The following is a 12,608-nucleotide window of genomic DNA, read 5'->3' as shown; positions in this document are numbered from 1 at the left end:
CCACAAGAGGGAGCTGGTGGTCTCCTCCGACCCTTCTGTAGTCTCAGCACCGCCGGGTGTGGGTCCATGGCCACTCACTAGACAGTTCTGAACTTTCCCTAATCCAGCCCAGCTGTCCTGAAAGCTCTCCTGAAAGAGGATCTTCAGCTGGGGCCACCCACAGAGGCGAGCAGGGCAAAGCCACCTTGTGGTGGCTGCAGCTGCAAACAGCTGGGGTAGGTGCCGGGGCAGGGAGGGAAGGGGGAGGGGTGCAGGCAGGCAGGAGCCAATCTGGGGAAGAAGATGCTGAGCAGATCACACTGAGGATTGCCCATGACCTCCCATCGATTGTTTGTATGGTTTTTGGGCCACACCTGACAGTGCTTAAGGATCACTCCTGGTGCTCAGGGACCATTCCTGGCGGTACTCAGGGTTCACTCCTGGTGCTCAGGGATCATTACTGGTGGTACTCAGGGTTCACTCCTGGTACTAAGGGATCATTACTGGTGGTACTCAGGGTTCACTCTTGGTGCTCAGGGATCATTACTGGCGATACTCAGGGTTCACTCCTGGTGCTCAGGAATCATTACTGGCGGTACTCAGGGTTCACTCCTGGTACTAAGGGATCATTACTGGTGGTACTCAGGGTTCACTCCTGGTGCTCATGGATCATTCCTGGCAGTGCTCAGTGACCATAACTGGCAGTGCTCAGGGTTCACTCCTGGTGCTCAGGGACCACTCCTGGTGGTGTTGGGCAGGGCGTCAGCCGCAGGCCTGGTGAACACCTGGCCCCCTGTATTATCCCTCTGGCCCAGTGAATGTCTCCTGCCTAGAGGCCAAGAGGAGTTGGTGCTGTGAGGAAAGGGTGGAGGAAGGGGCAGGATCAGTGGGTGGCTGCATGGACCGTGCCTGGACAGGCTCTATTATGCTCTGGGCTTCGCTGCAGGGCTGGAAAGAGTCTCAGGAAATGAGCTGAAAGGCAGTCCTTGGTTTGGCGGTGGACAAGCCACTAGGATATTTAGAGGCTCTGGCGTGAGAGAAATACCAGAGCAGACAGGATTGACGAGGGCACAGCTGGGCGGGGTGAAGAAATGCAAGGGGGTTGCCGCGGGATTCCGGTTCTTTGCCCCCCTTTAAAGGCTAGAGAAGTGAGATAAAGGTGAAGCAGGAAAACTAGGTACTGAAGAGGGAAACTCAGGACGTCTGAGTGAGCCATTGTAGCAGAGATGAAAGACTTGTAAATCAGAGTTTCCATCGGAACATGGCAAGGGAGCGAGTCTGACCGCGTTGCCAGAATGAGGTTGCTTGAACAATTAGGAAATGCCCATATGGAACTGAAATGTATTAACCGTCATTGCACCGGTTATTGGACGCGTGAACAGTCACATTAGTAACCACCGTCTATGCTAAATGCAAAGTGTTTTCCTCAGAAACAGGTCCGGTCTCTGAAAGCTCTTTGTGAGTTGCATTTGGGGCTTGACCCTTTTTCGGCAATAGCCAGGCAGAGCCCACACGCATTCAAAATATACTGGGGTGCCTCCATTATATTCTCCTGCACCCATCTGTTTCCTGGTCAGATTTTTGTAACAAGAGGTGGAAGGGTGCTCTGTGCTGTAGGCCCACGTCAGAGAGAGAAGGGACACCTGGTGCTGTTTGGTCCACTATTTTACATCTTCTTTAATAAGACCTTTCCTCTCCAATTCTTTTTTTAATGAGGAGGGGGAAAGTTGGGGCTGGTAGTGCTCAGAGGTTATTCCTGGCTCTGTGCTCAAAGATCATTCCTGGTGGTGCTCTGGGGACCATATATCATGCCAGGGATCAAACCAGGGTCGACTGCACGCAAAGGGAGCGCTTTGCCTGCTGCACGGTCTCTCCAGATCTAAATCTTTTTTTTTTTCCTATTGGATAGAACCAGAATTTAGGAGGCTGGTGCAAAAATCCATCCCAGGGTCCTGAGCGACAGTATAGTGGGGAGGGTACCTGCCTTGCAGAGAACTGACTCTGCTTTGACTCCTGGGATCTCGTATGGTCTCCTGAGCATTCCTGAGCACAGAGCCAGAGTAAGCCCTAATCATCATCAGGTGTGGCCCCCAAACCAAAGAACAAATAAAACCAAACAACCCCCCTAAACCCATCCCATTTTATTCGTGTGTGTGTGTGTGTGTGTGTGTGTGTGTGTGTGTGTGTGTGTGGTTTTGCAGCTACACCCAGCAGTGCTCAGGGCTTATTTGTGGCTCTGCACGCAGGGCTGACTGCTGGCAGTGCTCAGGGGACCATATGTGGGACCAGGAATATAACCTGGATGGGCCACGTGCCAGGCAAATGCCCTCTTTGCTCTGCTATTGCTCCAATCCAGCCATCCTCTTTTTGGGCCATAGCTGGTGATGCTCAGAGGTGACTCCTGTCTCTGCACTCAGGAATCACTCCCAGCTAGTGCTCAGGGGACCACATAAGGATGCCAGGGACCAAACCTGGGTTGGCTGCATGCAAGGCAAGTGCCCTCCCCACTGTGCCATCATTCTGGCCCATTCACATCCTTTGAAAGTAGCAAAGGCCAAAGGTGTCATCTGTCATCAGGATCATGTGAGGTGTGCTGGGGGCATCTGAAAGGTCGCCCCAGCAGTGACTCAGTGGAGACAGATTAAAGAGCCTTATATCCGCAGGTATCAGAGCAAAGGGGTCCAGTGGGTGGGGACACAGCTCAAACCCATGAACAGGATGAACTAGTCAGAAGTGGCAAGGTACCCTGACCAGCCCTCTGGAAAGAACACAGTGCTTAGGGGCCGGGGACTGGGCTTGGGAGGGCAGAGCATTCGCCTCGCCTGTGTGAGACCCTGAGCTGGATCCTCATGTGCCCCTCGGTCCCCAGCACTCCCTGTTCTATCCCTGGAGAAGTTCCCCCACCCCAACCTTGCAACATCCAACTCAGATCAGAAACACAGAATTCCAACCCCAGAAGAAGAATCCTTATGGAGGAAACTGTACTGAAAAAAAAAAAGAGGCATTTCTCTTCAGCCCTTCAGATGGGGAGTCCTGGGAAGTGTAAGAACCATTAGCAATGTACGTCAGATCAACAGACTCCTAGCACAGTCTTCAGGATAGGCTCGGGCTTCAGGACAAATTAGCAGCCTCAAGAAAGCAACTAGCCAGGGGCCTGGAGCAACAGGACAGTGGCGAGGGCACTTGCCTTGCATGTGGCCACCATATGCATAGCATCCCAAGTCCTGCCAGGAGTAATCCTGGAGCACAGAGCCAGGAGTAAGCCCGGAGCATTCCCAGGTATGGTCCAAACTGTGGAGCATGGTGATGGGCACTGGAGCAGATAAGACCTGACCTTGCAAGGCAGCCCAGACGTGAAGCCTCACAAGAGGGAGTATCTGGGCAAAGTTGGCAAGAATAGGGTGTCAGCCAGCATCAGGTGTCTGGCCTTGAGCCTCACTCGACCTCCTAGTCACATTCGCCTAAGACACAGAAACTGTAACGTAAGCTTAGCAAGTCATCCTACCTGCAGCATCTAGACTTGATTGGGATTGGGCTGGGGCAAAGCAGAGTTGGAAAGATGATAGGCCAATAATGCTGAACGTTCTGTGATTAGACCTTCCCGTAAGCCAAAGCCCTTTATAAAATATGTGTGTATTTGGCAATAAAGTGAATAGCCATCGGCTGCTCCCAGAGGGTGTTTCTCCATGTGCCCCTCATCCTTCGTCCCATGTCTGCCTGGACCAAGGGAAAACTGTTTCTCAACACCAAACCACCACCCCCACACACATATACCCCAGAAGAACCACCAGCCAGACACCTGAAGAATGAACATTCCAGACATGGGGCTCTCGAGAACAGACCTCCAGAGTGGCCCCAGCCACTTCCGAGCATGAACAGATGCTGTCACGTGGGTATCCTCCGGGCTATAGCCTTGAGGCCTTGCCAACTCCATTAGGTCCATTCCAGACCCAGATTCTTCTCTCCAGGAGGGTGGAACTGGCCCCCCTAGCCCAGTACCACACAGCTCATCGGCTCTGCATTCCACACATGTTTATTCAGCCCCGGGCCCTTTCACCAGGTCTGCACGACTCTGTCCCGGACCAGCTGGCCGTGTGGCCCGGTGGCATCCGGAGGCAGGAGGGCCAAGTAGACGGGGGTCTCGGCCCCCTCCTCCACGGTCCTGGTGCCCTGCTCACCGGCCATGTCCGTCTTCACCCAGCCAGGGCAGCAGGCGTTGAGCAGGATGCGGTCACCACTCCTCTTCTCCTCCAGACACCGGGCCAGGATCCGCGAGAGCACTGTGACCCCCAGCTTGGACACCCCGTATGCCGAGCTGGGCCAGCCCTCCCGCTCATGCACCTCGTTCCTGGCATCTTCCACAAACTTCTTCATGAGGTCCACCAGGTCGTCCTCAGTGAGGGTGTCACTGCGGAATCTCTCCTGCAGCTCCTCACTGCAGTGCTCCAGGGCGCGGGAACCCTGCAGGCTGCTGATGTTCACCACCCGGCCTGAAACGGGGACACAGGGACACAGTGGGGGGACGTCATGGTGGGCAGCAGCCTCCAGCCTGCCCTGGGCTCTGGGGCAGGGCTCCTTGCCCAGAGAGAGGAGGGAAAACAACTCTTTAGAGGATGCCTATGATTGGGACTTTCTTTGTTGTTTCTGGGTCACACCAAGTGGTTCTCAGGGCTTACTCCTGGCTCTGCACTTAGGGCTCACTCCTTTCAAGCTTGGGGGACCCCATGGGGTTCTGGGGATCAAGCCCGGGACAGTGGCACACAAGGCAAGCATCCTAACAGCTGTGCTATTTTTTTCTGGTTTTCTTCGAAAAAAAAATTTTTTTTTAATCATTTTTTCAGAGAAGAGAACACATTTCCAAAATAGCACACTTGGGCCAGAGAGATAGTATAGGGTGTAAGGCACTTGTCTGGCATGAGGGTGCAATGGCCACAAACCTGGTTCAAATCCCCAGCATGGCATGAGATTCCTTGAACACCATCAAGGGTATCCATGGGTTATCCTGAGCACAGGGCGAGGAGCAAGCTGGGCGCAGTCCCTGGTCTCTCTCTCTCTCTCTCTCTCTCTCTCTCTCTCTCTCTCTCACACACACACACACACACACACACACACACCCCACACATACCCCACACACTCCCCACACACCAACAACCAAAATCAGACAAACTAAGCATCACACTTCCAGTTAGTGGACCCAAGGACACTGAGTCTTATTCAGTGACCAGATGGGCAGGTAGTAGCATCCTCGGGATGTTCAAAACTACCTCTCTGCCCGCATCATATAGACCCAGGTGCTTGAGAACCTGCTCTCTCTGGCTCCAAGGGTCCTGCCAACCCTCTTTTTATCTTGAAGTGCTTCAAATCAAGGTCAAGTGATGCCTTTGGGATAGTCCCTCCCTTATGTCCCACTAAACTGCTCCCCTAAAACAAAACAAAACAAAACAAAAAAACAGCTGGAGCAGTCATAGTACAGTGGCACTAGCCCAACCTGGGTTTGATTCCTGCCGTCCCATTGGTATGGTCCCCCAAAAAGCACCAGGAGTGACCCCTGAGCACAGAGCCAGGAGTGGCCCTGAGCACTGCCCATGTAGTCCCAAATCCAGACAAACAAAAACAAAAGCAAAACACACAAATAAACAAAAAGGCAAGAGCAGGGGCCAGAGAGGTAGGTAGGACAGGGGTTAAGGCACTCGCCTCACACACGGCTGTGGCGATCCCCTCACAGAGTGAATCTCCCCCCCTCAACACTTCCGTCACTACAGACACTGCACCACACGGTTGAAATAACAAGGTCCTCTGACCCTGCAGCGGTTGGTGGCGTTCTGTATCCTCAAACATTCTCCACCGTAGCCTTCATCTTTCTTTCTAGATTTCATTCTTTAAAAAAAAATCTATTTTTTTTCTTTTGGATTTGGGGCTATCCCTGGCAGTGCTCAAGAGCTTCTCCTGGCTCTGTGCTCAGGAGTGGCCCCAGGGAAGCAAGGGGGACCATAATGGTGCTGGCATTCTCTGACTGGCATCAGCTACATGCAAAGCAAGTGTTTTACCTCCCGGACCACCTCTTGGGCCCAAGCACCAAGAAGGAGTCTGCATTGCATTTACTTCTATTTCTTTTTGTCTATTTTATCTATAGCAGTTGCCTTTTTTGAAGGCTCAAGATCATTTTTTGTTGGTTTGTTTCTTTGTTTTGTAATATTCCCTCCAGCCTAGATTGGTCAGCTTTCCTTACTTTTTTTTTTCTCTTTGGGGTCATACCCGGCAATGCACAGGGGTTATTCCTGGCTCTGCACTCAGGAATCACTCCTGGTGGTGCTCAGGGGGACCATATGGGATGCTGGGAATCGAACTCGGGTCGGTCGCGTGCAAGGCAAACACCCTACCTGCTGTGCTATCACTCCAGCCCCAGCTTTCCTTACTTTTAATTTAATTTTGTTTGGGGGTCACACCCAGAAATGCTCAGGGATCTTACTCCTGGCTCTGTGCTCAGGGATCACTTCTGGAGGGCTTGGGGGACCGTATGGGGTCTTGGGGGGATCAAACCTGGGTCGGCTGTGTGCAAGGCAAGAGCCCCACCCACTGTACTATGACTCTGGCCACAGCTTTCCTTGGCCTGAATGTAGTGCAGCCTTTTGGCCAGGCATGCCACTCGACTGATGGATTCACTGCTTTCTAAACATAGTCACTTCCAACCTCATGGCTGCTACAGAGCTTTCTACTGAGAAAAGGAAGGAAGAATGAATTTGGGAGTCACCCTCTTGCCTCAGTGGAAATAAAACGCCTCGGAGGAAGAGGTGTTTTCTCTGGGTTGAGGGTACACTGGGGGGAGGGACCGACAGTGGGAGCCTCAATAGCCAGATGAGTCCCAAGAGCCTGCATCCACTGTAGGGATCCTGGGGGATAGTTTAGGACCAGGCGGCTCTAGAAAGATTGGGCAAGGAGCGCCGCCTAGTGGTGAAACACCTCCCTATGCTCCGACGCAGCTGAAGAAGGAAGTTTGTTTTAACCCTGTTTGTGATATCTTATCAAGCCAAATATGTCTTTTTGTTTCTCTTTTGGGCCACACCCACTGGTGCTCAGGGATAACTTCTGGTTCTGTGTTCAGGGATCACTCCTGGTATGGGATGCCGGAGAATGGACCTGGGTGGAGCACGAGCAAGAGGCAAGTACCTACTTGCTGTACTATATATCTTTATGTTTGCTTTTGTCTTTTGTTTGGGGGCCACACCCGGAAGTCCTAAGGGGCTATTCCTAGCTATTCCTAGCTAGTGCTCAGGAATGACCCCCTGGCAGTGCTTGGAGGACCATCTGGGGTGCCAGGAATTCAAACTGGGGTCAGTCACATGCAAGGAGCGCCCTGCCTCGTGATCTATCTCTCTGGCTCCTTAACTTGCATTTAAAAATGATGTTATAAAGCTAATTTCAGCTTGGCTTTGAATGGGGAAAAAGAGTAATGATGCCCGGTGTTCAGATAATGTGAGGTTCACTTAAAAGTCATAAATACATATCTTCATGTTACAAATGAGAGATTCCTGCTCTGGGAACTCTGATACAGAGGGCTGTGAAAGCCTGATTCACCTGCTCTGAGCTAAACCTGAGCCCTCCCTTTCTGGAGGCACTTTTTATCTTCCAAAGCCATCATTTGGCACTGAACCCTCACTTCACTAGAAAAAACAATCCTGACTTGAGTGAGAATGTCAAGGAATCTGGGGAATGTAGCCAGCTCGTAACTCCCTGGCCGTGTGATCAAGGGTGTAGAAATGGGAGAGTTCTTTCTACCCTGCAGCCACCAAATGACATGGCTCTAAAACCCACAGGGAGACATGTCCTGGTAAGAGATCCTCGAGGTGAAATACAATGCAGCTAGGAAAAAGATCTGGGGTTTGGGAGACAGCACCCAGGGCTGAGTGCACAGTTTGCCTGCAGGAGGCCTGGGTTTGATCCCCACCTGTACATGATTTCCTGTGCACTGTGGGGATGAGCACAAAGCAGATGTGGTCCAAAAACAGAAAGGGCCAGAGAGAGAGAGGTAAAGGTAAAGGCCCTCCCACTGTTCATCGATTTGCTCGAGCGGGCCCAGTAACGTCTCCATTGGAGATTTTGTTGTTACTGTGTTTGGCATATTGAATACGTCACGGGGAGCTTGCCAGGCTCTGCCGTATGGGCGAGATACTCTCGGTAGCTTGCCAGGCTCTCCGAGAGGGGCGGAGGAATCGAACTCGTGTCGGCCATGTTGGCCGCTTGTAAGGCGAATGCCCTACTGCTGTGCTATCGCTCCAAGGGTAAGACTCTTGCCTTGCAAGCGACCAAGACTGGTTTGCTCCCCAGCACCACATAATCCCACTGAGCATCATCGGGAAGCAACCCTAAGAAGTGAGCCAGGTGTGAACTCCCCCTCCAAATCCCAAAAGACACAGTCTGTGTACTAACCTAGAAAGAGCCCAGATGTAGTCAATTAAAAGAAGAAAATACGGTGGTTCTCCTTTTTTTTTTTTTTAAATAAATAAATAAAAGGTAGGGGCTGGAACAATAGCATAGCAGGTAGGGCGTTTGCCTTGCACACCGCTGATCCGGTTCTATTCCCAGCATCCCATATGGTTCCCCGAGCACCGCCAGGAGTGATTCCTGAGTGCAAAGCCAGGAGTAACCCCTGAGCATCGCCTTGTGTGACTCAAAAAGAAAATAAAAAAGTAGCAAAAAGATGCAACTGTATTGGCTTCGATTTGTGTTCAAGAGCACCATGGCTTGGTCCTGGGCCCTTCCTCTGCTCCTGAATGTGACAGGCCACTTGCCTATGTCTCTCCCTACAGCTTTCCAGGACCCTCTTCCTGGGCACCAAGGCCAGAGAATGACTATGGAGGTTCCTGGCAGGAACGGGACAAGCCAGAGAATCCCCTGCATCTCTTTCCAGTTTAAGATTTCTGCCCTGGAGAGGCTCTTGATTCACAGTCTTTCTTCCTGAGAATCACAGGAGATTCCTCAGGAAGGCGATCTTCAAGGACGCAAACCTCCTGCTTCCCCCAGCTCCACCCCACCCCCCCCCCCCCCGCCCCATCCCTCCACCCACAGCCTCCTCCTCCAAAGGCCGCGCTCCTGCCCGACAGCCCAGCACAAGGCCTGCATTCAGCAGGCATGCATTAAATATTTGTGGGGAAAGTTCTGAAAGTCATTTACCAAAGACTCAAGAGTGGGGGCAAGATACCTCCAAAACCAAGACATTTCTTTAGGATTTTCTAAGTCCATGAGGCCAAGTTTAGTCCAAGAAGAAAGGGATGTAGGGATAGTCATTCATGAGAATTTGCAAATAAATACGATCTCCCAGAAGAGCTTGGTGTGGGTCCACTAGGCCAGCACCCCTGGGAATGTGGACAAGGTCTTACCAAGGCAGCTCAAAGAACAAGACACTGTCAGGGACTTGTAGGGACTCAACCACCTTATTCTCCAGAGGGAACTGGCATCACCACATACATTATTTATAGCAAAGTGATGCTACATAGCAAGAGAAGCCAGTTACTATGAGAAAAATAATGGAGCTTCTGTGTTCCTACTTCCTACAGAGAAATAGCATCCCTGGGTGATCCCTGCAATGTAATCTCTCTCTCTCTCTCTCTCTCTCTTTCTCTCTCTCTCTTTCGCACACACACATACACACTCTCCCTCTCCCTCCCTCCCTCTCTCTCTCACACACACTCTCCCTCCCTCCCTCCCCCTCTCTCTCTCACACACACAAACACACACACATACACACACATACACACGCTCCCTCTTCCTCTCTCTCTCTCTGATTCTTGCCGGACACATGCACACATGCACACATTCTGATTCTTCTTGCAGGACACACACACACACACACACATCCTGGGTGATTCCAGCAAGGTGATCTCCCCTCTACACCCCTCTCTGATGCCTGCACCCCCACAGCCTGGACTCACCATGCGGTTTCATGATGGGCAGTAACTCGGTACAAACATTCCGGGTGGCAAAGAAGTTGGTCTTCAGTGTCTTCTCTGCCTGGATGTCGAAGGGTGTTGGATCATTGGCTTTCAAAAAAGAGGTGACAAACAGAACATCAGGGCTGGGGTGGAGTGGGGTGGGCGGGTGGCACGTTGGCGCTGCCCTCCGGGAAGGCAGCTGGGTTTGAAAGCCACTGCGAGAGCAGCGGCAGGTGCGCTGTCTGAATCACCCACAGGGCTTGCTGGGACACAACCTTCTGGGCCCCATCCCCAGAATGCGGGGCGCTCAGATCTGGGGGTGGGGGCTTCCAGAGCTTGTCACTGTCCGGAGGCTGAGCTCCAAGTGACTGCTGGCTGGGAGCCCGCGGGGAGGCCGGGCGCCGGCCTCTGCTGCTGAAGCCTGGAAGGCAATCCCTGGGCCCTGGGCACTGGCTGCAGGTGGCCGTGCCCAGCCCGCGCGCGGAGCCCCTCAGGGTCTCTCCAGGATACATCCCTGAAAGGAAGCGGCGGCGCGTCCACCAATCCACAAGCTCCGGGCACTCCCACCTTCTTCCGCGTTCGCACCCTGGAAAGTCCCGCCGGCTGAGCTGCGGGCTAGGGGGCGAGGCGCGTGCCCAGGATCCAGGGCTCCCTGGGGCTCCCTGGGGTTCCCTTGGGCTCCCTTTCCTAGCTCCGCTCAGGTTTCCCTTCCCGGTCGGCTGGAAACGCTCCGCCTGTCTGTTTCTTCCCACGCCCGTGCACAGCGCGTCCTTCCCCTTGGAACGGGGCTCCGCGGGATGCCCTCCCTCCCCACGACTATTTCTTTTTCCCCGGGTGCGAAGAAAAACGCCGCTCGAACCCGTGCGTCTGTTTGCGAAGGCGCGAGTTTCCGGGGGAGGAGGGTCCGGGCCTATCTAACTCTGCGCCCCCTCCCGCCTCCAGGCCCAGACCCCCCGCGCGCCGGTGGCCCGAACCCCACGCACGCGCCCTGGCCGGCCGGCCCCATCCCCGGCCCTGCAGCCAAGTGCAACTTTGTTTCTGGCCCGAGACGGAAAACTGATGAACTTGGCAGGGCGTGGTCCTCTCGCGCTCTCCCGGGAGATGGATTTTTCTGGCCAACTGTGGCGGCGGGCAGTTCCGCGCAGGGCCGGCGGCTGGGCACAGGCCCGCACAGGCCGGCGGGCGCGGCGCGCTCTGCCCGGCAGCGGGTCCTCGGGGCGGCGGGCACGGAAAAGGGGAGCCGGGCCGGGCGGCGAGGGCGGCGGCGCACGTCCCTCGCGGAGGGTCCAGCGTCCCCGGACACCCCCCTCCCTCCACACCACTCTCCCCCGCACCTACTCTTGAAGGCGATGCCCGCGTTGTTGACCAGCACGTTGAGTCCCCCGTACTCTTTGCGCAGGAAGTCGCGCAGCGCGCGGATGCTCTGCAGGTCGTTGATGTCCAGTTGGTGGAAGCGCGGGCTCAGGCCCTCGGCCTGCAGCTGCTGCACGGCCGCCTGGCCCCGGGCCTCGTCCCGAGCCGTGAGCACCACGTCCCCGGAGAACTGCCGGCACAGCTCGCGCGCGATGGCGAAGCCGATGCCCTTGTTGGCGCCCGTCACCAGCGCCACGCGGCTGTAGGAAGACATCGTCGGGCGCGGGGGGCGTGGGGGGCGCGGAGCCCAGCGGCCGAGTGAGTGTCCGGCTCGCGCGCTTGCACTGGACGCCCGTCCCCGGGGGCTGCGGCCGCTCGGAATCGGGTTCTCTGGCTCCCGGGGGCTGAGACTTAAGAGAAGGAGGCTCCGGGCCTCGGTCCCTCCCCTCCGAGGAGGGGCCGTCGGTGCCCCGAGGTTTCGTAACGCCCCGCTGCGGGTCCGCCCCGCTCCCCGCGCCCAGCCGCTTTGGCTTTGGCCTTTGGGTGGGTGGGTGGGGGGGCGGTCGACGGGGTGCTAAAGGGTTTCTTCTCACCCGGCCGTGATGGGTAGATAGTATAGAGAGATGCGTGAGAATTGAATAAACTATTTTGGAGGAAGCCCTTCTGCGGCCAACCCGGACAAAAACAAAAGCTGAGTAATGCTGGGCGTGCGCCCACCACCATCCATCCTGGGGCGGATGGAAATGGGAGGTCTCGCGGGGGTACCACAAAATGATGTGGGGGAGAGACAGAGACAGAGACAGAAATAGAGACAGCGAGAGAGAGAGAGAGAGAGAGAGAGAGAGAGAGAGAGAGAGAGAGAGAGAGAGAGAGAGAGAGAGTGCTACATCAGTGGCAGCCTGCAAAGGCTAATGTGCTTTCTGTTTCCATTTCAAGCTCTTCTCCTTCCCCTTTTGTGTGGACCAGGGCACATATTCACATATTCCTGGGACTCCCGGGGCGCTCCTGAGTTGATGCTGATGCTGCCAATCCACAATGACACTGGCATATGGTTATTGATTTTGTCTTTCATATCATTCTATAGTTCATTTGGCTTTCGGACCACACCAGCAGTTCTCGGGGCTTACTCCTAACTTAGGTGCTCAGGGATCATTTCTAGAGTTGCTCAGGGGACCCGAAACAGTGAAAGGGACCACACATCAGGGTCCTTGGACTGCACAGCCAGCCACTTACCCTCTCACTGTCTCTCCCGGAAGATGATTGTTCAAACCTGACCTAACGCCTAAGCATGTGAAAGATTGTCCGAGCCCGAGTGGAAGCATAAAATTGATGACTTTCTCTTTTTTC

The 12,608-nt window shown here is 54.4% G+C and overlaps 1 protein-coding gene across 1 annotated transcript; it reads right to left on the bottom strand.

Annotated features, from left to right (window-relative positions):
* Nucleotides 1-4,007: 4,007 nt before the first annotated feature.
* CBR3 (carbonyl reductase 3) lies at nucleotides 4,008-11,716 on the bottom strand. The gene is made up of 3 exons (XM_056119529.1): nucleotides 11,247-11,716; nucleotides 9,909-10,016; nucleotides 4,008-4,469 (listed from the first exon to the last, which is right to left on the bottom strand). The coding sequence occupies exons 1-3, from the start codon at nucleotides 11,533-11,535 to the stop codon at nucleotides 4,033-4,035; spliced, it is 834 nt and encodes a 277-aa protein (XP_055975504.1). The 5' UTR covers nucleotides 11,536-11,716; the 3' UTR covers nucleotides 4,008-4,032.
* Between the last annotated feature and the right edge of the window lie 892 nt (nucleotides 11,717-12,608).

Source organism: Sorex fumeus, unplaced genomic scaffold, assembly GCF_029834395.1.
Source record: "Sorex fumeus unplaced genomic scaffold, SorFum_2.1 ptg000041l, whole genome shotgun sequence".
Classification (NCBI taxonomy): Eukaryota; Metazoa; Chordata; class Mammalia; order Eulipotyphla; family Soricidae; genus Sorex; species Sorex fumeus.
This window is presented reverse-complemented; position numbering and strand designations above follow the sequence as displayed.